The 23,825-nt window shown below is 47.7% G+C and overlaps 2 protein-coding genes across 2 annotated transcripts in view; both read left to right on the top strand.

Annotated features, from left to right (window-relative positions):
• EXOSC7 (exosome component 7) overlaps positions 1-23,825 on the top strand; it is a 112,605-nt gene that overhangs the window by 9,987 nt on the left and 78,793 nt on the right. The gene's annotated exons all lie outside the window — the stretch shown is intronic.
• LOC148124022 (lamina-associated polypeptide 2-like) lies at positions 22,011-22,978 on the top strand. Its single transcript, XM_087915864.1, is given in 2 exon segments — positions 22,011-22,302; positions 22,305-22,978. Coding segments are annotated over 2 exon segments (966 nt in total).

Genomic DNA, 23,825 nt, shown 5'->3' with positions numbered 1-23,825 from the left:
CTTCTCAGGGTTCTATTTTGAAATAAAAAGGATAGTTCTCACCCAGTTCCACACTGTCACTAACTCCACTCCTGCACTTTGCTTGGATGTTAAACAGACACCAGCTTTGTTGCAACCATCTTGGCTGCTGCTTCTCCACAACATGGCAGAGAGCAATACCCTCGGGCTTTTCAGGGGATTTGTGTTTTTCCCTGGGGCCTCACAAGGCACCTCTCTTTGGCTTCACCTCCCCTCCAGGAAGGTTTTGGCTTCCTCTGGAGCCCATGAACATGCAGAAGCCAATGCAGGGCATGGAGAGCTCCCTTCCCCTGCTGCTGCTGTCGCCGGCAACATCACTTCCCCCGCCTCTGAGTTCTTTTTATGATGCTGCATTAATTGGAACTTGACATTAAGCCAGTACTGCCAAAATCATTACTCCAATCGGAGTTCCATTTCAGGGTCCTAAACCCCAGCCACTCCCTGGACATCCCAGGGAGTTGGAAGACTCAGGGAAGTCAAAGGAATGGAGAACGAGGGTATCTGATGAGCTGATTTGACCTGGGGATCAGTGGGAATCTTACTGGAACCGTGGCACGTTGCCAGAAGGGGAAAGTACACTCCGTGTGAGTTGGAATCACCAGAATTCGCCCCCCATGACCCTCAAATGCCACCTGAATAGGTTCCCAAACAGCCTTAGTGGGATGGGCCATGCTGCTGAAGCCTGAAGCTGAGCCTGATGCGGTACGGAGAAGAAAGCCATTTTCCTGACTGTCAACAGTCCTGGCCAGCAGGTTTAATGCAGTTCAGCGGGAGCTGTAACCCGGGAGCCAGCTGGAGCTATGCCCCCTGGATCCTTGTCCCTTGGCCTCCACAGGTGCCAAAGCCGTTCCACCCTTACCAGCCACCGGCTGCCGCACGGCCAATTGGAGCCCCACCTTCATGGGATCAAGCCAGCTGGTGCATCCTCCAATGGCTGTAAAAAGCTCCTGCCCAGCTGGTGGGTGATCCCGGGATTAGTCACCAAGGCCTGGGACAGCCGATTTCAACCGAGATGAGAGCCAAGGAAGAAAAGGTGCCAGCAGTGTGCAAGGAAGGAAGAGCCTCTTCCTACTTGCGAGCCCTCTTTTCCCACCAGTCAGCAGCCTCACTATGGAGCCAGAGCCAGCTCCCAAAGTGGCAACTCAGCTGGCAAGTTTCCCCATCCCCAAACAGAGCCCATACCAGACCAAAGGGAGCTGCTGGGACCAGGGGTGAGATCCTACCGGCATAACAACTGGCTCAGGGAGTGCGTTCATGTGCGCCAAATGTACGCTGCATGCTCATGTGCGCTACCGGCTCTGGCGAGCATTTCTTCAGCTGACGAGCAGCACTCAGCCTTCAGTTGTGCCATGCAAAACAGCTGAGGAGGTAAAAACATAGGATAAAGGACAGCCTAGAGCCCGGGCCAAACAGGCGGCCAACAGATGACCAGACAGTCATCTCAGCGAACCATTTTGATGTTAGCTGCTCTTCAGAGCTACCGGTTGTATAGAACTGGGCCAAACTGGTAGCATCCCACCCCTAGCCAGTACCCACAACCATCAGCTGCTGGGTGAGTTGGATCCTGGGGAATGGAGAGCAGCGTCAAGCGGGCTGACCTATCAGACCCACCAGGGGGCAGCGGGAATGCAACCAAAGCCCCTGCCAAAGAGGCGCCCACTAGGACGGAATTTCCTCATGCCCTCAAGACTCCTTGCCTGTCAACTGCAAGGCAGGTGGAGCAACAAGAGCTCACCCCTGAGGATGAGGATAATACAGAAGTGCCAGAGCCAAAGGCTCCATGCCAGGGTTGGGACCCCATTACCTGAGTAGGAGGGAAACCTTGCCTGAGGGTCGAGAAAGGGGACGATTCGCCCTGCAGCCTGTGGAAGTCCCCACCTCCCTTCCAATTGAAGGAGAGGGAGTACCACTTACCTATGACAACAATGATAAAAGCAAAGACAACCCAGTGGTGAGTGAGCCCATTCCCCCCTTTGCTGTACCAGTAAAGATAATAGCGCCAAAGACCGGAAGTCAGGGGGAAGTAAAAATTATCATTGACGTGAGCTGTACCCACTACCTGATCATTATGGCCACAGTCCTTAAACTGAGGTTCCGAATAAGAAAATGACCCAATCCATATGCAAGTCAATGGGTCACTAATTGGCCCCCGCATCACTTCTTACAGAACCCTTGAAGATGGAGATGGGTTGACACAGAGAAAGACTCCACTTTATTGCGGCACCAAAGGTGAGAGAACCGGTCATCCTGGGGTTGGTGTCGCTGGACAAGTGGGCCCCACCCATCTCCTGCGTGGGTGGATATCAGGATGATAAAGATAGGGGTGGGGCCTAATCCTCCACATCCAACCTTCAGAGGGAGACCCACTCAACCCTGGGACAACAAACCTGAGACAAGAACAATGGTAGTGCAACTGGTCCCAGGAAAACCCCAAATCCCTAGAGAGTACAGTGACCTAGCAGAAGCATTCAGCAAAGAGGACGCAAGCGTGTTGCCGCCCCATCGTTCCACTGACTGCTCCATTGAATTTGAACTAGGGGCTAAACTACTCAAACCAAAGATGTACTCCATGACCCCAAAAGAGATGGAGGAGCTGAGAAAATACATCGATGAGAACTTAGCCTGTGGATTCATTCAATCCACAAAATCCAAAGTAGCCACCCCAGTCTTCTTCAAGGAAAATGAGTCTGTGTGTGGACTTTAGGGGAATCAATGCAGTATGCATGCAGAACTCCTCTCCCCTCCCCGTCATGAAGGACATGTTAGCCCACCTGGCCAAGAGGAAACTGGACTTATGAGAGCCATACTACAGAGTGACAAGTTGAAAGGCAGGTGACAAGTGGAAAACATTCTTCAACCGCCCACTCGGTAGTTTCCAGTTCAGAGTAATGCCTTTTGGATTGCAAGGGGCTCCAGCCTTGTTCATGCAACTCATAAAAGAGGTGCTACATGAACACCTGTACAAGGGGGTCCTTGTTTACCTGAACAACATTCTCATTTTTTCCGAGAACCTAGAAGAGCACATGAAGTTAGTGCGCCAAGTGCTAAAAGTTCCTAGCGGTTAAATTATATGCAAAGCTGTCAAAATGTGAATTCCACAAGACCAAACTGAATTACTTGGGCTACTGGGTATTGAACAAGGGGATAGAAATGGACCCAGAAAAAGTAAAAGCGGTCCTAGACTGGCAAGCCCCACGCACAGGCCGGCAACTGCAGAGTTTCCTAGGGTTTGCCAACTTTTACCAGCAGTTCATCCCTGACTTCACCAAAATAGCCCAGCCCATCACCGAGCTATTGAAAACAGGGAAAGGCCTGCAGCAGCCAAGACCAACACAACCCTTAAATATGACCTTAGAATACCAATGGGCCTTTGAGCAGCTGAAGAGACTATTTGCTAGAGAGCCAATTTCCAAGCATCCAGACCTGAAGCAACACTTTGTGATCCAAGCCAACACCAGTGATGTGGCTGTCACTGTGGTCCTTTTCCAGAACGCTGAAGGCAACTTGCAGCCCTTCACATATACCTCCAAAAAAACTGACTGATACTGAGCAGAGGTGGCCAGTGTGGGGAAAAGAAGCCTACACAGTCAGGTGGGCCTTGCTGACCTGGAGGCACTTCCTCGAGGGCAGCGCTATACCTTTTGAAATATGGTCTGATCACAAAAACTTAGAGGCCCTAAGGACACCACACAAACTCTACCCTAAGGAGGTCCGTTGGGCACAGTACTTTAAATGATTCAACTTTGAATTGAAATACATTCCGGGGGAAAACATTTTAGCTGATGCTCTGTCACATAAGCCACAGCACAACAGTAAGCAGTGGTCCATCCAATAATTCCCCCTTCCCAACTGGCATTGCAGGGATTAACCCATGGTCAAGCAGCCTGCAGAAGATGCCCAGATGATGGGGGAATAACTCATTGGCTGAAAAATGAACTGCCAGCTGTCCCGTGGTACAAAAACAACCCAGGGATACTAACCCTGAAGGATGGGTTGGGCTGGAAGGGATCAAACTGTATATGCCCAGCAGTCTATGGCTCCAGATCCTTTGGCAAAGCCATGACGCTAAACAAGCAGGATACTTTGGCTATTTGAAAACCTTACACTTGGCCCGGAGACAAAGTTGATGCCCTGGATGAAAAGAGATGTGGAGGACTATGTAAAAAGCTGCACTAGTTGTGCGCCAATGAAAACAAGGCCGGGAAAACCTCCAAGTTTGCTCCAGCAAGTGGCGGGTCCATCCCGACCCTGGGAAGAAATCACTAAGGACTTCATTGTCAAGCTTCCCCAGAGTGAGGGAAACACGGTCATCTGGACCATGGTGGACCTGTTCTCCAAACAGGCCCACTTTGTGACTTGCCACGGCTCCTGTTGGCACGGAAGCAGGCCAACCTATTTATAAAGTATATTTATATTTTGCATGGGATCCCCTGCAGGATCATCTCTGATCGAGGGGTTCAGTTCACTGTAAAGTTCTAGAGCAGGGGTGTCCAACCTTTCACCTTCCCTGGGCCGCATTAGAAGATGAAAATTTGGTTTGGGCCGCACATAAAATAAAATAACAGTAACGATACCTGATCATCCAAAAAAACCATAGAAAACATAGTTAACATATTAAATTTATTTGGAAATGAAGTTACTGAGATGTTTTTATTATTTATTATTAATTATTTATTAAAAATCATTTATTTTTAAAAGGTTTTTTATCACAGTTTTTTATCACGGTTTATTTTCCGGCCAAATTTTGCGGGGGGAGGAGAAAGCTCGCCCGCCTCGCGCCTACCTCTCCTGCAAATCGCCCGGCTGGATGAGGCAGGACTGGAAGGCAGAAGCAGCAGCAGCGGCGGGGCAGAAGCCTTCCCCCGCCACGGCTGCTGCTTCTGCCCCCGCCGCCGCTGCCCCGCTGCTGCTTCTGCCCCTGCCGCTGCTTCTGCCCCGCCACCACGGCTGCTTCTGCTGCTTCTGCCCCCGCTGACGCTTCTTCCCCCGCCACTGCTTCTGCCCCCGCCTCCGCTTCTGCCCCACCACTGCCACCCCCGCCGCCGCTTCTTCCCCGCCACCGCCGCCACTTCTGCCCCCGCTGCTGCTGCCCCCGCTGCTGCTTCTGCCCCTGCCACCGCTTCTACCCCGCCACCACGGCTGCTTCTGCTGCTTCTGCCCCCGCCGCCGCTTCTTCCCCCGCCGCTGCTTCTGCCCCACCGCTGCCACCCCCGCCGCCGCTTCTTCCCACACCGCCATTGCTTTCTGCCCTGCCGCCACTTCTGCCCTGCTGCTTCTGCCGCCACCCCTGCCGCTGCCGCTTCTTCCCCGCTACACACGCTGCTTCTGCCCCGCCGGGGCACCGGCGGGGCAGAAGCAGCAGCAGTGGCGGGGGCAGAAGCGGTGGCAGCAGTGGGGGCAGAAGCAGCAGCAGTGGCGGGAAGAAGCGGGGGTGGCGGTGGGGGCAGAAGCAGCAGCGGTGGCGGAAGAAGCGCAGGGGCAGAAGCAGCAGCAGTGGCGGGGGAAGAAGCGGGGGTGGCGGTGGGGGCAGAAGCAGCAGAGGTGGCAGGGGAAGAAGCGGGGACGGGGGCGGCGGCAACAGCAGGAGGTGGCGCTCTGATGGTGCCCGCCTTCTCTCTTGCTGCTTGGCCTGGCGCTCGCCTCGCCCGGCCTCGCGCCTGCCTCTCCTCCACCTCGCTGGCTCTGGCACGAAGGTTGGGGTGGGCACTGGGCCGCATTACGAGGCGACCTGGGCCGCATGCGGCCCGTGGGCCGCGGGTGTGACAAGCCTGCTTTAAACCTTAATCTTATATCATGTGCAAAGGATGCATAGGCAAAATATGGAAGCATAAAGCATAATAGAGGTCATACTATATCAATAATGAAGAATCTATAACTTTCAAATTTTTGACTCACAACTTAACATGGAGTACAGTTATTATGGTTGGTTTATAAGAGATAGTGGGAATTGTAGCTCAGTTGTTCTAGGAAAAACAGCTTCCCATTCAATTTAATTCATGATTCAATATTACCACATGTATTATATATTAAGTCTGTTGACCAGACCAATTATGTAAATACTTTAAAATGCCCATGCTTTGCACTTACTGGTTGAAAGATTGCCTTATTTTTTGGAAGATTAATTTGCAATACATAAAGTATTTTTATTATTTCTCTGGTTAAATTGTTTTGCTTTGAAAAACAGATTGCTAAGACTCATAATGCCATTTTTAGTTAGACTTAAGGTTTGTTAAGAAAAATTGTTTTCTTTGAAAAATACACAAATATAAATAAATAAGAATAAGAGTTCTGCTTGAAAAAGTGCAAGTTGAGAATACTAGCTAGAAGTATAACAGCAATGCCTAATAATGTTCTGAAAGTTATTAAATATCAGTTCTTTGAAGCCATAATCACCTATATTATGCCATCTGTTAAATTATGGTTTCTCTGTATATTTTCGTTTCATTTTCATTTCCATGTCAACAAATTCCAAGGCAGTGTTGGTGAACCTTTTTGGCATTGAGTGCCAAAACGGGAGCGTTCATGCGCACGCGGGGGAGCACAAGAAACCAGAAGAGCAACTCCCAGTTTCCAGTGTGCGCACTGGCCACCTGGTCTTTTGGTTTCTGGCACACATGCGTGCACTAAGACCAGCTGGCCAGTACGCATGTGTGCACCGGAAACTGGGAGCTGCTCTTCTGGTTTCCAGTGTTCCTGCATGTGTGAAGACCAGGTGGCTGGCGCACATGTGTATGCTGGAACTCAGAAGAGCAACGGGCGACGGCTGGCATACCCAGAGAGATGGCTCTGCATGCCAAGTTCAAGTTCAAGCTTTATTGTCAATGCACAACATGTGTACAATGAAATCGAATGTGACTCCATTGGCGCAGCCCACAGAAAACACAGAATACATCCCAATAATAAAAAAAAATCCCTAAACCCAAGTAAGTAATAGAACTAGGCACACATTTTCATTACATCGGTATAGATGCATCACCCGTTATACTGGCACTGTAAGTCTGTCATATTAAATCTGGTTTGGTGTTTTTGTGTTTCGTTTCAAAGTCTAACAGCCCATGGATAAAAGCTATTTTTCAACTTATTTGTCCAGCTGGCTATGCTTCTATATCTCCTGCCTGATGGCAGGAAAATAAAAAAATTCTGTCCAGAGTGTGAATCATCCCTCAGGATTTCCCTCACTCTGCTGAGACAGTGGGACCTGGCAATTTCATCCAGTGGGGTTAGGGAGCAGCCCATGTTTTGTGCAGTACTCATCACTCTCTGTAGGGCCTTCCTGTCCATGGCTATTAAGCCAGCGTACCATAATGTGACAATAATATGTGAGGATACTTTCTATCATAGACCGGTAGAAGGAAGTCATCAACCATTGTTCCACCTCCACAAATGGAGTCTCTGTTGAGCCTTTCTAACCACTTGGAACATGTTATTTTTCCAGGTGAGGTCTTGGCTGAAGTGCACTCCCAGGAATTTGAAAGAGGAAACCCTCTCCACATAGCCCCCCTTGATATAAAGTGGAGTAGGTTCGTCTCTCTGCTTCTGGAAGTCCAGCACCATCTCCTGTGTCTTGCTAGTGTTTAGGTGCAAGTTGTTTTTTGAGCACAATGTGGATAACTTCTGGACTTCTTCCTTGTATGCTGATTCATCCCCTCCTGTAATAAGACCCAGCACGGTGGTATCACCTTCAAATTTTATTATCGTATTAGATGGGTCAGAATATGTGATACACGTACCATAGGTTCACTACCATGGCTCTAAGGCAGCATATAAAATTTAATAGAAAAACAAACAAACAAACCAAACAGCCTGAACTAAAAAAACCCAATTAAAATATAACATAATAGCTTGTCACCCAACATATTAACCACAGACTTATGTCTAAAGCCATAGTTTAAAGCTTTTCAGAACTCCAAGACAGTGTGTGCCATCTATATCTCTGAGAACAAGCTGTTTCAGAAAGTGTGCACCATGACAGAAAAGGCACAATTCCTAGGTCCTACAAAATGGCAACGTTGAATAAAAGGGATCTGAAGTGCAATCAACACTCCCACAATGGAAGAAAGATAGTTCCTTAGATAGTAGATCTGATGTTGTGAAGGGTTTTTAAAGGCAACAGTCAGCACCTTAAATTGCACCTGGGGGCCAGCTGGTAGCTAATGCAGCTAATGCAGCAGCGATGACACATGAGCACAATGAAACGAAACACAAAAACACTTACACAATTGAATTTCAAACAATTGCTGCCCCTGCGTGGTCTTCAAAGACAGATTCATGAAGAGTGCACTGCAAGTAACGAGATGGCTTTGAGATAACCAGGGCACGAATGACCATCTGCAAGGGCCTCTTGGTTACGCAAGAAGCAGCATTTGTGGGTCAAGCAGGACCCCTAGGTTGTACCCAAATCTCAAATTAGGAAATGCAAATTTAGCTGCAGTTCAAAACATTAGCTGACTCTGTTAACAAAGCATTAGTTTTAACCTATATCAAAGCTTTATGTCTGGTGCTAGAATTGCAAATTGGGAACAACAGACCTCAGCAAAACTGAGTGGCTTTGGAGGATCCAGGAAATTACCATCTCTGGTGCTGGATAGGATGGTGCTGCCCCAAGCAGATCCTATGTACAATCTCAAGGCCCTTTTGAACCCACGATTCCTGTTCAACGAACAGGTGACAATTGTGGGCCTTTGTGCAACTTTGGGTTGCATGCCAGTTGCATCTGTTCCTGGATCAAGAGACTCTGCTGCGGCTTCCGGATTGCAAGGCTTCGGCAGTGGCAGGGATTCGCGACTCTGCGCGATCCCTGCTGCGCTCGCCGCCGAGGTGCCTCCGATCCCCTTGGATTTGGAGGATATAGCTGCCCCGTAGAGGCAGCTGAAGACAGGGGGGATCCGGATAGGGGTTTGGGGGTGTCGCAGACCCCCTCCCCAGCCGGCAAAACCCCCTTTTCCCAAGGCGGTGGAGCGGCGGTCAGTAATGCCCACCACAAAGAAGCCTGCAGCTGGATAAGATCGTGCAGGAGGAAGAAGGTGAAAGTTTTTTTTTTTTCTGGCTGAACTGGACAAAGAGGAGCTTTTAAAACCTGGAGATTTGCCTTTTTTATTGCTACATTGTTTCCCAGAAAGACTCTGCAAGCGGCGAGAAAGCTGTGAAAGGGAAAGTTATTTTTTCTCACTCTCCTTCCCTACGGAATAGCAGACGGAAATCTGGAAATCCTGCTTGGGCAAGAAGGTAAATAAACCTTAAAATTAAAGCCAAGGGGATAAAAGATTTTGGAACATTGGAATTAAAAATCAAAGCTTATTCCTATAAGTGGGAAGGAAGAGGTAAAAAACTTATTCTAAGACTCTATTAAAGAAGACTTCTTGAAGTTTTTAAGATTAGAAATTAATGACAATAAGGCTTCTAAAAAATCATTTTGAAATTGTTTAATTGAATTTCACCCCAGGAGGAGTGGGGGAAAAAAGAAGGAGAAGAAGAAAGTGTTAACGGAACAGTTTGTGCTGATTTGGATTGTTTTGTGACTTTCTGACTTTGGGATTTTTGGGGGATTATTCTTTGAAGGACTAAAAACATTTGGGTTGCTCTTTTAAAAAACAAATAAATAAATAATAACAATAAAAAATGGCATTATCTGTGCAAGAATTACAAATAGAATTTCAAAAGCTACAACAAGAGAGACAAGAAGGTAAGGGCTCTCTTGGATCTATCTTTTGTTTTTTGGAAATGGCGATTTCTACATACCAAGAAATACAAGAACAAGAGGACCGGGATGAAGAAGGAGAAGCCATCTTTAATGGACAAAAAATTACAGCTGAAAAGAACAAGGGGGGAAAGAAAATGGAAAATTTAGAACCTAAAAAAGCAACCAAGAAAGGGAAAAATAAGATGAAAAATCGATACAATGCCAGAAAGCAGCAGAAAAGGGAAACACTACAGAGAGGGAAGATTCAAAAAGTGGAATTTGAGAGATGGGGGGGCAAAAAGATCAAAAAGATCAGAATTGATAAGAAAGGAAGGGAAAAAGGAAAGAGAAGCCATAAAGGTTCAAAACAAGATGAAAAAAAAAGGTTTTTTTCAGAGATAAAGGGTAAAATTTAAATTAAAAAATATATGATTCTGCAAAAATATATAAGATTGTATTGTAGATATTAGTATTTGGAATTGAGTCGAGTTAATAATGTACTAAAGGGAATATATAAAATGTTTAAGAGTAAATAATAGAGTTTAATTTTCTGAGGAATGTTGTTTTGATTATACAATAAACTTAAGCTTCTTTTTATTTTTGTTTTATTATCTTACTTTGTGTTAAGCAGAATCAGTACGGAAAGTATGTATTATTTTAAGTATCAAATTTAGGGGAAAGATAAAAGTGGTCATGCTTCAACCAGTGATTACAGGAGAAATATTGTATTGGAAAGAAAAGATAAATAGATAATTGAAGAAAACAGACAAAAGATACAAGTGTAATTATTTAAAATGAAGTGAAATAAATATAATAGTATTATGAGAGTGAATAGAGAAGAGAAAATATATAGAAAATACTGAATGTTAATAAGATATGAGGTAGTGTATTGAGTGAGTATGAACTTGATTTATGTCTGTATAAAAAGAGGTAACCCGGGGTAAGCCACTTTCCCAAAATAAGTTTTAGGTATGTACATTTTATGTTTTGTATGTTCATGTTTGAAATCTTAGAAGAATGTAAGAAGGCTGTTGGAAGAGAATAATGAAATTGTAAATAAGACAGATGGATATAAAGAATGTATACAAGCCAAAGTAAAAGAAATATAATTTGAATAATAGAAGGGAGAAACAAAGAGAAGCTGGGATAGGATATGAAGTTGAGCAGATGGGGCAAATATATATATTAAATTGTGTTCATATGGAAATGTGATAATTTGGAATTATTCTGTCTTTAAATAAGGTGTTTTATTGAGGTGTTTTATTGATTTTCTCAGAAGGGATCTCTTATGTTATTATATTCTATGTTTTGTTTGTGTATTGTTTTGTAAAACTTAATAAAATTTGTTTAAAAAAAAAGAGACTCTGCTGCAATCTTGGTCACTCTTTTTCTGATCACCTCCTGAATGTACTCTATATGGAGCTGTCCTTGAAGAGCATCTTTAAATTTTAACTGGTACAAAACATGATAGCCCGGGCAGTTATATGCATTACAGATTAGAACAAACTATATACTCTGAACTGCATTGGTTGCTACTTTGCTTTTGGGTTCAATTCAAGGTGTTGATAATGGTCATTAAAGCCCCACAACCAAGACAGATTTCTGAGGGGCAGATTTTCCCTGATTACATCTAGGAAGGGGTAGGTTGTGGTCCCATTTCCTAAGGTCATTCATTTGTTAGTAGTCAAGAGGACAGCCTTTGTTATTTGCCCTTTGTAATATAATTTCCTCCAAATTGAGATTGGCTCTGAATCTATTGATATTCAGCAGTTCTTTAAACATGGTTCTGTCATTGGGACAAGGGATCTTATGGAATTATTTAGCCTGCTTTCACAAATAATGTTTTATGATTGAAAGTTTTAATTAGTCTTAAGTAAGTTTGCTGTTATTCCAAATAATTTTTTTATATTTCAATATAAACATACATATTTTGTGGACATTGCATTGACTAGGTCACATATTTGTTAAGCTGTTATTGTTATGGTTAGTTAGTTGTATTGTTGGAGGAAATATCTATCTGGGTTCAGTTCCAAGTGGGAAGAAAAACACTGGAAACATGGAGGTTGATTAGAAAGATGGTTTAATGGTGAAGCAGAACCACCAAGCACATGTGATTCTCAATAGCTGACCACCTGAGCACATTGATTTTTATAGTTTGTTCTATAACATTTTGTAATTTAGAGGTTTGTTTTGTGTATTTTGCTATTTGATTTTAATTAGTTTGTCTTGCGAATCCTGGCAATGAGTTGGGGTTTTTAATCTTGTTTAACAAATGTAATTAATCCTAGATGCTGGCTTCCTTGGGGTTTTAATCCTGTTGTGAGGTTCCCAGTAATGCAGCAACATAAAAAGAACTTAGAGGAATCGTAATTCCTCAAAGGACTTATTTATTTAACAATACCATCTTGACACGAACTGGTGGAAAGCAAGTACTGAAAGTTTTCCTGGCTTTCCAGGTCACTATCCTCATTTTTCCCAAACAATATGGCACACTGGATATGAATTGGTCTCCTGGCAACTTCACTCTTCCTTCCTCTGGCCGATCAGCCATTGGAATGCAGTTGATTCATCGTCTTGCTATGTTGTTCTGGCTGAAACTCCATCCACCTCAGTTCTCCCCCTCCCTTTGCAGTTTGCAAGTGTGTCAAACTGAATTCAGGCTTGACAGGTTGCCCCCCTCAACTGGTGGAACATCCCTGCAAAAGACAAAACTTAGGAGTGGTTACCAATGCCACTAAGCCTCCCCCCCCCCGGGAGGTTCTTTAGGTTTCTGAGGGTACTTGTCATGAAACTGCTTTACCAATCTATCAACATTCACCTTCCAACTCTTTACCCAAGTGGCTTCAGAGAGTGGATACCCCTTCCAATATATTAAATATTCTAATTGGCCCCTCTGTACTGTCAAGTCCAGGATCCTTTTTATTTCATAGTGAGTCTGACCCTCGATTACCATGGGCTTGGGGGGAGCACGATAGACTGGCCTGACTTGTGAACTTACTACCGGTTTCAACGGACTGCTATAGAATACTGGATGTATCTTTCCCAGTAGCTGAGGAAGTTGAAGCTATACTGTAACCAGGCTAATCACCTTCACTATGCGGAATGACCCCATAAACTTAGACCCTAGCTTTTTTGAGGCCAACTTTAATCTCAGATATTTTGTAGAAAAGTAAACCTTGTCCTCACCTTAAACTCTGTTTGGGGAGCCTGATGCTTGTCAGCCGGGGTTTTATAAGTCTTCGATGCTTCCCTCAGGGCCTGTTTGGTATTTTCCCATGCTTTTTTCAGTGACTCCATCCATTTTATTAGCAACATGGAGGAAGGCAGCTCCCTCGTAAGCTCAGGTATGGAGACAAACTTTATGCCACTGGTCACCTGGAAAGGAGTCAGGCTGGTGCTACTGTGCACTGTGTTGTTGTATGCTACCTCAGCGAATGGCAGCAACGCTGCCCAGTCCAATTGCTGACAGTTAATGTAATTAACTTAAGTATTGCTCTACCATGGCGTTAGTCCACTCTGCGGCCCCGTTAGTACTTGGATGAAATGCCGAGATAAGGCCCTGTGAAGACTCAATGGCCCTCATGAATTCCCTCTAGAACAGGCTTGTCCAACCCACGGCCCACGGGCCGCATGCGGCCCAGGTCGCCTCGTAATGCGGCCCAGTGCCCACCCCAACCTTCATGCCAGAGCCAGCGAGGTGGAGGAGAGGCAGGCGCGAGGCCGGGCGAGGCGAGCGCCAGGCCAAGCAGCAAGAGAAAGGCGGGCGCCCGTCAGAGTGCCACCTCCTGCTGTTGCCGCTGCCCGTCCCGCTTTCTTCCCCTGCCACCGCTGCTGCTTCTGCCCCACCGCCACCCTCGCTTCTTCCCCGCCACTGCTGCTGCCGCTTCTGCCCCTGCCCCTGCCACTGCTGCCAGCTTCTGCCCCTGCTGCCGCTGCCCAGAAGCGGCGGCGGTGGCGGGGGAAGAAGCGGCGGCGGTGGCGGGGGAAGAAGCGGCGGCGGCAGGGGTGGCGGCAGAAGCAGCAGCGGGGGCAGAAGTGGCGGCAGGGGCAGAAACGGCGGCGGTGGCGGTGGAAGAAGCGGTGGCGACGTAAGGGGGCGGCAGCGGGAGCAGAAACGGCAGCAGGGGCAGAAGTGGCGGCAGGGGAAGAAGCAGCGGCGGGGGCAGAAGCAGCAGAAGCAGCTGCGGTGGTGGGCGAAGAAGCGGCGGCGGCGGGGCAGAAGCGGCGGCAGTGGCGGGGGCAGAAGCGGCGGCGGGGGTGGCGGCAGGGGGCAGAAGCAGCGGCGGGGCAGAAGCAGTAGAAGCAGCCGTGGTGGCGGGGTAGAAGCGCGGCAGGGGCAGAAGCAGCAGCGGGGCAGAAGTGGCGGCGGTGGCGGGGAAGAAGCGGCGGCGGGGTGGCAGTGGCGGGGGCAGAAGCATCGGCAGGGGCAGAAGCAGCAGAAGCAGCCGTGGTGGCGGGGCAGAAAGCGGCGGCAGGGCAGAAGCAGCAGCGGGGGCAGCGGCGGCGGGGCAGAAGCAGCAGCCGTGGTGGGGGAAGGCTTCTGCCCCGCCGCTGCTGCTGCTTCTGCCTTCCAGTCCTGCCTCATCCAGCCGGGCCATTTGCAGGAGAGGCTTTCTCTCCTCCCCCCCCCGCAAAATTTGGCCGGAAAATAAACCGTGATAAAAAAACTGTGATAAAAAAACCTTTTTAAAAAATAAATAATTTTTAATAAATAATTAATAATAAATAATAAAAACATCTCAGTAACTTCATTTCCAAATAAATTTAATATGTTAACTATGTTTTCTATGGTTTTTTTTGGATGATCAGGTATCGTTACTGTTATTTTATTTTATGTGCGGCCCAAACCAAATTTTCATCTTCTAATGCGGCCCAGGGAAGGTGAAAGGTTGGACACCCCTGGTTTAAAGAAACCATATGGCATTACATATGCATTTTGCGGGAAAGTGTCTTCTAATAAAGTAATGAAAACAAACTAAGAACAAATTGCTTGAATATCTTGGTAATTTTTCATAAGTTGCAAGAGATTATAGCTTGTTCTTAGCAAAAGCAGCTTTCATTTTTCACCTCGCATAAAATCAAAGCAGAAATATAAGGAAAGAAAGTTGCAATACAACCTTGAGCCTTGATATAGTTATGATAAAGATGTTTTAAAATCATGATTGAGTTGACTTTTGAATGAGGATGCTTAAATAATGAGTAAGCTAATTGCAAGAGAATTGTCAGGTACCATATATTTCTATTGGGATGCTGGCATTCTAGTGGGAGAGGGGAGGATTGGAGAGTTCTCCTCAGAGCTGCTCAGAGCATCCAGTAGTGGAGGTGCTTCAGTCTCTGCATTCATAGGCTGAGCTTGAATTGAGGAACGCTCCTCCTCCTCCACGTGACTCCTCCACAGCGTTCCCCAGTTTTTGCTCAGCCTCGTGTGAGACAGGCAGTGCATTGACTAGCTCCTTGGCTGAATCAGGATTTTCTCTAATCACAGTCACAATTTCATTCGTTTATCAGGTTGGAATTATTCTTCTCTTTCTTAGCCCTGCGCAGTTGTTTAACTGGGACTTCTATCCACCCAAGGGAAGCGCGTTTGCTCCCCCAGAGGGAGGCAAAGGGGGGGGCAGTAGTGCCTTCACACCACCTCCCATAGCCAAAATACCCTTACCCTGCCTTTTCTTCTGTGCCGCTTCATTCCATTTTGCTTGTTAGCGTCTTGAATTGCTTTCGCCTGACTCGTCTCATTAATTCCCCCCCCCCCGCCGAACACCGCTCTAGCGTGGAAGGGCTAATCTTTCCCTTCCCTACCCCTCTCAACATTTAAAGCTTTGGCTTGCTTTTTGGGAGGGAAATCCGCCGCTGAGAGACCCGAGGATCCCTTGCATTATTGGCGGCTGCCATTTTGGGAGCCTTCTCGTGGCCGAGCACCATTTTGTTTTTCAAATCATTGCTGTGAGTGTAAATCTGCTCGAGGATACAGGACCTGTAGGCCTGTTTCAGAGCTATTCAACCTCATTTAGCCTTTTAGCACTGAGGTTGATTTCGTTACCTTAAGATCCGTTGGCCTCATCCCACAGCTTACTCAGCGGTGCAGCAGCAGCAGCAGCACCCACCCAGTGCCGCCTGGGCAGGAAGGCTGCTGAAGGCCCTAGTTTGCTTTCTCACTGGGCCTCAGGCGTTCAGATTTCGGCTGATTGGACTATCCCTTACTATTGGAGCAGGATTCAATTGTGCATTGCAAAGATCGGACCAACTCCATGGCCAGGTACACTTGCAGAGGGAGATCCCCCTTACAGAAAGGGAGGAGGAGGAGGAGGAAGAGGAACTGGACCAGATCAGGGAAGATGAAGAGTTTGATTTGGGGTCTATGCAGTACAGCGAACCCCTATCAAAGGTGGATCCATTGGAGGGGGAGATGTCTGAGGACGAGGGTCTTACCCCCGATCAGCCCGCCTTCATGGGCTTGTTCAAGCCACACTTATTTAAGTCCCTACTATTCAAGGCCAAGAACATTTCGGGCCTAAATACGCAGTCACCCTCTGACCCCCCCCTCCAGTCCCGGAGGGCCCAGATGACTCTATCTTTAAACAGCCTGTGGTGGAGGCCGAGGTTATCCCAACTCCACCCATTTTTTCTGATCTGGTGATGAAACAGCTGGCCTCTACAGTGGCGCCCCCAGCCCCGTCTGGCCACGATAAGAGATTTTTCAATTTGGACCCAGAATTCTCTAAATTACTGAGTACCCCTGAGGTTGACAACCCCATAGTGGGCCTAGCCTCCTCCTCGACCCCGAGTGATGCACTGGAGGCTCTGAAGCCAGAGGAGAAGTGGGCTGAGCTGGCCTTGCGCCAGGCAAACCAATCGGCCAGATTGGCTACGGCTGCATCTTTTTTCACAAGGTCATCTATTCGATGGCTCCGTCAGCTCAAACAACACAGCCCTGCATCCAATGTCAGGGCGCATCAAGACATCACCAAGCTCACGGCCGCAGCAGCGTTCTCTGCCGATGCCACATACCACTCTGTCAAATTCTCCACAAGAGCAATCACATCACAGCCCGCCGTTTACTCTGGCTGAAACATTGGCAAGCAGATGTTAAGAATAAGGTCAAATTGGCTTCCGCTCCCATTGTGGGAAATAAATTATTTGGCCTGTCCCTAGACCCCTTACTGATGGAGACCTGCAATAAGAAAAATTTTCTCCCCTCCCTTTTGTGGAGGTCAGAATCCAGAACTTCACAGGCCTTTTGGAGAGGGTCCTTTTGGCCCTTCTACCAGGCTCCCTTCTCCCCCAGGTACCAAAGGCCCCCAGCCTTCACTTCGGGTCAACCCCAGGATCGTGCCTACTCAGGAGATACAAACAGTAATTACAAAAGGCCCTTTCAGGGAACAGGTAACAGGCCTTTCCGGTGTCCAAGATAGGCCAAGATACTCCCTTCCCATTGGTGGGCATCTTAAATTTTTCACCAGCCAATGGGACTCCTCTACCTCTGACGCCTGGGTCAGGGACACCATTAGATTCGGTCTTGCCCTTGAGTTCCAGTCCGTGTCCGCCCCTCCTCCCGATTTCTTTATGTCATGCCCTCTTTCCAGAGACCGGACTAAGCGTAATCTAATGGATTCCGCTATCCAGCATCTCCTTAATATAAGAGCCATCCAACCCGTTCCGACCGCACAATGAGGGCGGGGCTTTTACTCTCATCTGTTCATAGTCCCAAAACATTCGGGGGGGGTGGAGAGCGATATTGGATTTAAAACGACTCAACCGTTATCTGATATATTGCAGATTTAAAATGCACACATTGCAATCCATCCTCCTGGGAACCAGACAAGGGGACTGGCTCACGTCCATAGACTTGACAGAGGCATACTTATATATCGCCATTCAGCCTTCCCACCACAAATTTCTAAGGTTCTGCTATAACAATCATCACTATCAATATGTGGCCCTCCGTTTGGATTAGCCTCTGCCCCCAGGACCTTTACCAAGGTCCTCGCAGTGCTAGCGGCCCATATCAGGAACCTCCCTGTCTGTCTTCAATGTTATCTGGATGACATCTTCATCCTGTCTCCCTCTGAACATCAAGCAGTGAGGGACACCCAGGTTAACCTAGCGGCTCTCCAAGAGCATGGTTTTCTTATAAACTGGAAGAAGAGCCAATTATCCCCATCTACTTGAATAACCCATTTGGGCATGGTGATTGACACACTGGAAGGGAAGGTTTTTCTGTCTTCGGATAGACTACTCGGTATCCAAAAATCCATCAGAGAGATCAGGCGACTTAAGAGGGTAACCCTACTAGATTTGTCAAAATTATTAGGAAAAATGATTTCCTGGATTTCCATTATTCCCTGGGCCCGTCTACACTCCAGATCCCTCCAGTGGTTGCTGCTTCCGTACCAGAGATCCGGCAGAATGCATGGTCAGGGTACCTCCAAGGGTTCTCATGTCCCTCCTCTGGTGGGTCAAAGCGGCCATCAACAAAGGCTGCTTCTTTAAGGAGCCCCAAAGGCTCATAATCACCACAGACGCCAGTCTATTCGGATGGGGCACCCACGTTCAGTCACTCACCCCACAGGGCAGATGGTCTGCAACAGAACAATCATGCAGCATAAACTGGCTGGAACTTCACGCTGTCCACCTGGCCCTTCGCAGCTTCCTCTCCCAGGTACGCGGACAACACATTCTCATTCTAACAGACAATGTGACGGCCAAAGCCCACATAAACAAACAGGGGGGCACACAATCAATACGATTAATGAGGGAAGCCGAGCGCCTCTACCATTGGGTGGAGAACAATCTCCTTTCCATCAGGGCAGAACACATCTCGGGATTATCAAATACTCAAGCAGACTGGTTAAGCAGGGCCACCATAGACCAGTCAGAGTGGTGCCTCCACCCATCCCTATTCAAAGAGGCGGCAACAATCTTCGGGCAACCGGTAGTGGACCTATTTGCTTCCCCCCTTAATGCTCAGCTCCCGAGATTCTTCTCAAGGTACCCATCCCAAGGGGTGGAGAACTACAACACGTTACACTGCCCTTGGCCCACGGGGCTCCTGTACGCATTCCCCCCACTAGCACTAGTGCCCAGGGTTATCCAGAAGTTGCTACACGAGGAAGCAGAGCTGCTTCTCATGACACCTTACTGGCCCAGACGGCCATGGTTTGCAGACCTCCACAGTTTCTCAGTGGCCCCTTCCTGGAGGATCCCACCAGACAGCATCTCACTATCTCAGGGACCCCTCCTGCATCTGGATCCTCAATGGCTCCAATTAGCCATCTGGAGGTTGAGCGGGACCGCCTGAAGAGAGAAAACTTCGCTAGCAAGGTCATTGACACTATTCTAGCTGCCAAACGGCCCTCAACCATTCGAATTTACAACGCCACATGGTCCATTTTCTGTAAATGGTGTAACAAGTTCCAAATTAACCCAGTTTCTCCTTCTGTTGCCCAAATTTTAGACTTCCTTCAGGAGGGACTCAGTAAGGGGCTGTCTCCTAATACATTGAAACGACAGGTAGCAGCATTAACAACAGTTATTTCCTGTGAAGGTGTTGGTTCCCTTTCTCATCACCCCCATATTCGGGCCTTTCTTAGAGGAGCCACTAACTTACACCCCCAACTGTGCACTGGTACCCAACCTGGGACCTTAACAGAGTTCTTATTTCGCTCACTAAACACCCCTTCGAACCCTTAAGGGAGTCAACCCTCCAGTTTTTGACATATAAGGTAGTATTCCGCATAGCCATTACATCTGCCTGTCAGATATCAGAAATCACAGCCTTACCCATTAGAAGGGACCTTTGTGTATTTCATGCCGATCAGGTGGTCCTCCGGCCCAATCCCATCTTTTTGCCCAAAGTCAATTTGGTTTTCCATAGAGCACAGGAACTCATCCTTCCAAATTTTTGTCCCAGGCCATCGCAGGAAAGGGAAAGACAATGGCACAAACTTGATGTGAGACGCGCTCTGCGAATTTACATCAAGCGCACAGAGCCCTTCAGGAAATCGGAGGCCTTATTCCTTTCCTTTCAGCCTAAAACGCAGGGTCACAAAGTGTCACCATCCACCATAGGCCGTTGGATAAGAGCAGCAATAGCTAGGTCATACCGGTCGCAAGCCTTGCAGGTGCCCAGAGGTATAACTGCTCATTCCACCAGGAATGCAGCAACCTCAGCAGCTTGGGCCACTCAGGCACCAATAACCGAAATCTGCCGGGCGGTGACTTGGGCATCCCCATCACCTTTTATTAGGCACTACAAGATTGATGTGTTTGCCTCAGCGGAGGCTTCCTTCGGTAGACGGGTTCTCCAGCGGGTTCTTAGAGACCCTGAGGAGGTTCCGGACCAGACAGAGTCCCTCCAGCTTTGGTATGTCCCACTACTGGATGCTCTGAGCAACTCTGAGGAGAAGGGGGGTTGGTACTTACCTGATATGCCCGTTCTCTTTGAGCTGCAAAGAGCATCCAGCCCCACCCAAACTTCACCATCTGGTGGGGTCTTGTTTCGGCCAATGAACCATTAGGTACTTAGGATGAGAGCACGATTTTTTTCCTCTCGTCTTCGCAAAACTGGGGAACGCTGTGGAGGAGTCACGTGGAGAAGGAGGAGCGTTCCTCAATTCAAGCTCAGTCTATGAATGCAGAGACTGAAGCACCTCCACTACTGGATGCTCTTCGCAACTCAAAGAGAACGGGCGTATCAGGTAAGTACCAACGCCCCATCTCTATATGAAGTTTCTGTTTCCTGCATTGCTGTGCTGTGAGTTTCTGTTTTTTGCATTGCTGTACTGTGGGAGGGGTTTTGTTTGCACTTCTTTAAATTGCTGTTTTAAATTGGAAAATTTAATTCCTGACTAGACCTCTTGCTATTGTAAGCCTTTCAATAAAAGCCCCTTTTGGAACTTCAGTTTCAAGAATCCTGCTTTCTTGGGAAGATAAGAGGGGCAAGACCTTACATTAGGCAGGAACTGCAAACTGGTCAACCCAGAGAGGCAACAGCCCTACCATGGGGACCGTGCACACCATGTTCTCCATTGTGATGGAGATAGCATTCAGGATTGGGAGATCAGTCTCCGCTTGCTGATTGGACTGGCTCTGTCAAAACTTTGAGGACACTCCGTCTGTTGTTAGGGACCTCCCCAAAAATTGATTCAGTCCGCTAACTGGATGACGTGTTGATTTATTCTCCTAGCAAATTCAAAAATCTTTAAAAATTGATTCGGAAAATAGGAATAAAATCACCAATCTTGAATACTATTGCAAAGCTGGAACCGGTCTACCACTTTGACAGCTGTCAAACGGCAGCGTGGTCGGGGCTTCGACCCAAGCCATCAGACGTCAGATCGGCTGAGGGCCAATCTGCAACATACTGAGGTACTGAAACACCATCCACACCAATTCCCCACGCTTTGGCTAGGTGAAGCTCTCAGAGGCTTGTACGGCCGTTGCAGACGCCGAATTTAATGCGGTAGCATAAAAAAAGGGGCAGAAGACCAGCAGAGTGCCAGGCAGGTAGAGAGAGTAGATTTAGACAGGAAAGGCTGCAGAGTAATTGGACTCCAGTATAACTGCGTCGGAGTTAAAAATGGCTGAATCGCAAAATGCTAACCGCGCTGTCAGGAGAGTGGAGGAGATGGCTTGCAGGCCATCATGCTCTGTAAGCCCAGCAGCCCCAGAACAGATGGCTTCCTTTTACAGCCCCAAGCCAAAGGCTGCAGGAACCCGAAAGAGCTCCAAGGCAGCAGAGAAGGACGAGTGCCGCAGGGATAAGGTGCTGGATAAGTTATGGGCTCGAGGGAAAGAGCAAAATAATGAAGAAATGGCACCTAGTATAATTTCCCACCCAAATGAGGAATGGCCATTATTGAGAGGAGAGAGGCAGCTGCAAACTGACAGGACTGCAGTAGCAGAAGCGGCCATAGGGGGAGCTAAAGAGCAGCAGGAATCTATTGAGGCTTCTGAGATCAGAAATTTTTTATCTGTCTGCCCAGCAACAGAGCAACTAACAGTCACTGATCAGAGACACAGAATGGCTCCAGAGGCTACATTTATTCCCACGTCAGCTGGGATTAGACCAGTTAGGGGGCAGGAACCTGAGTTCCAAGTTAATATGCAGGCTATGTTAAATGAGGCAATGAGGTAAGAGGTGTCAGCTGTCTTGAGGCAGACCAGAGGCTCACCCTCAGAGATTTCAGTTTCTTCATCCAGACGTAATAAGAGACACAGGTCTCATTATGATGATGATCTTTTCCTGCATACAGAATCAGGTGTATATATTCCTGCAGAAAGCTCCCACTCTATCACATCTGTCAGTGGCCAGATGATGGACAGGAACTATTCTGATGATGAAGGCCTCAACGATGCTGACCAAGGCTCTATCCCGGGCCTGTTCCAACCTGCCATCTTCAGGTCTCTCCTCTTTAAGGCCAAAAAGGCCAAAGGGCGAGGCTTGGTCCCTGAACCACAGGAGCCTGCAGACTCCTCTGAGGACCCCAATGACCCATTATTTTCAGAGAAAACAGTCACAGTAGATGTCATCCCTGCACCAAGGATGTTCACCATAGTCATCCAAAGGCAGTGGTCGTCCCTCAGGTCCGGTCCAAGCCCTTCCTCCCTGACAAAAAACTGTTTAATGTAGGAGCTGATCTTTCCAAGGCCCTGGAAGTGCCCGATGTTGACGCCCCAGTTGCAGCCCTGCAAGCCAACACAGACATCCCTGGGTTGCCTGAGGACTCGCTGAAGGCTGAGGACAAGAAGGCTGAGCAAACATTGCAAAAAACACACCTGTCAGCAGCATGGGCAGTGAAGGCTTCCACAGCCGCATCTTTCTTTAATAGGGCCTCTCTCATCTGGCTTCAGGAGCTGCAAGAGAGAATTCCATTGGACAATGTCAGATCGCACCAACATGTGAACAAACTATTGCCAGAAGTGGAATTTTCAGCTGATGCCACACTCAGTGCTGCTAGATTTGCATCTAAGGCTATAGGGGTAATGGTAACCTCTCATCGCCTGCTCTGGTTAAAGCAATGGCAGGCTGATATGAGGCACAAGTGGAGGTTGGCCACTGCCCCCTTTAAAAGGGATAAATTATTTGGAGAGGCTCTGGACAAGGTCCTGGTGGACTCCAAGGACAAAGGGAAGGTCTTGCCATCCAGGTCCAGAAAGAGTGAATTTAGATCAACACCCTATGTCAGACATTCCTATTTTAGGACCCCTGAAGCAGGAGGGGGATTCCCTAGACCCCAGAGGCCTTTCGCCCCCAGTCAGGAACAAAACCAGGACAGGTAGAAATCATCTTTTTAACAATAAGTGGCCCTTTCAAGGGGCTGGGAGTCATCCCCTCTGACGCCACAGATAAAATGGATGTCAACCCTCCCATTGGGGGATGTCAGGCCTTGTTTACCAGAACTAATTTTACCTGATTTTTGTCCGCATCCTGTGCACGCATTAGAAAGAAGATGGCATACTCTGGACGTTTGGAGTGCTTTGAGGATTTACATTAAGAGAACATCATCCTTCACGAGGTCTGAATCCTTCTTTATTTCCTTTCATCCTTCCACCATGAGCTGCAAGGTGACTCCAACGATTGTGGGGAGATGGATAAGACTATGCATATGCAAAGCCTACCAAACACAGGTACTTGCCGTTCCTCCAAGGATAACAGCGCACTCAACAAGAAGCGTGGAAACATCAACGGTGTGGGCCACCCAGGCCTCTCTGGAGGAGGTTTGTAGGGCAGCTACCTAGGCCTCTCCTTCTCCGTTCATCATACACTCTAAGCTAGACTCATTTGCTTCAGCTGAGGCAACTTTTAGATGGAGGGTTCTGCAAAAAGTCCATTCTGTATAAGAGACTCGGACCACAGTAGGCCTTCCGTAGGACAGCCTGCTTTGGTATGTCCCAATCCTGAATGCTATCTCCACCACAATGGAGAAGGGTCATTGGTTCTCACCTGATACGACCTTTCTCTTTGGGTGGAGATAGCATTCAGTCACAGCCTTTGTGGAACATTCCAAATGTAATGGTGTATGTTATACTTACAGGAGAACATGTCAGTCTATCACTATTCCTTCGCCAGTTTCTGGGGAGATCCCTAACAGCAGAGGGAGTGTCCTCAAAGCTTTGACAGACTCAG

The sequence above is a fragment of the Pseudonaja textilis genome, chromosome Z, assembly GCF_049901715.1.
Source record: "Pseudonaja textilis isolate UNSWEBS1 chromosome Z, rPseTex1.2, whole genome shotgun sequence".
Lineage (NCBI taxonomy): Eukaryota > Metazoa > Chordata > Lepidosauria > Squamata > Elapidae > Pseudonaja > Pseudonaja textilis.
Note: the sequence above shows the minus strand (reverse complement) of the source record. Positions and strands in the feature narration are given on the sequence as shown.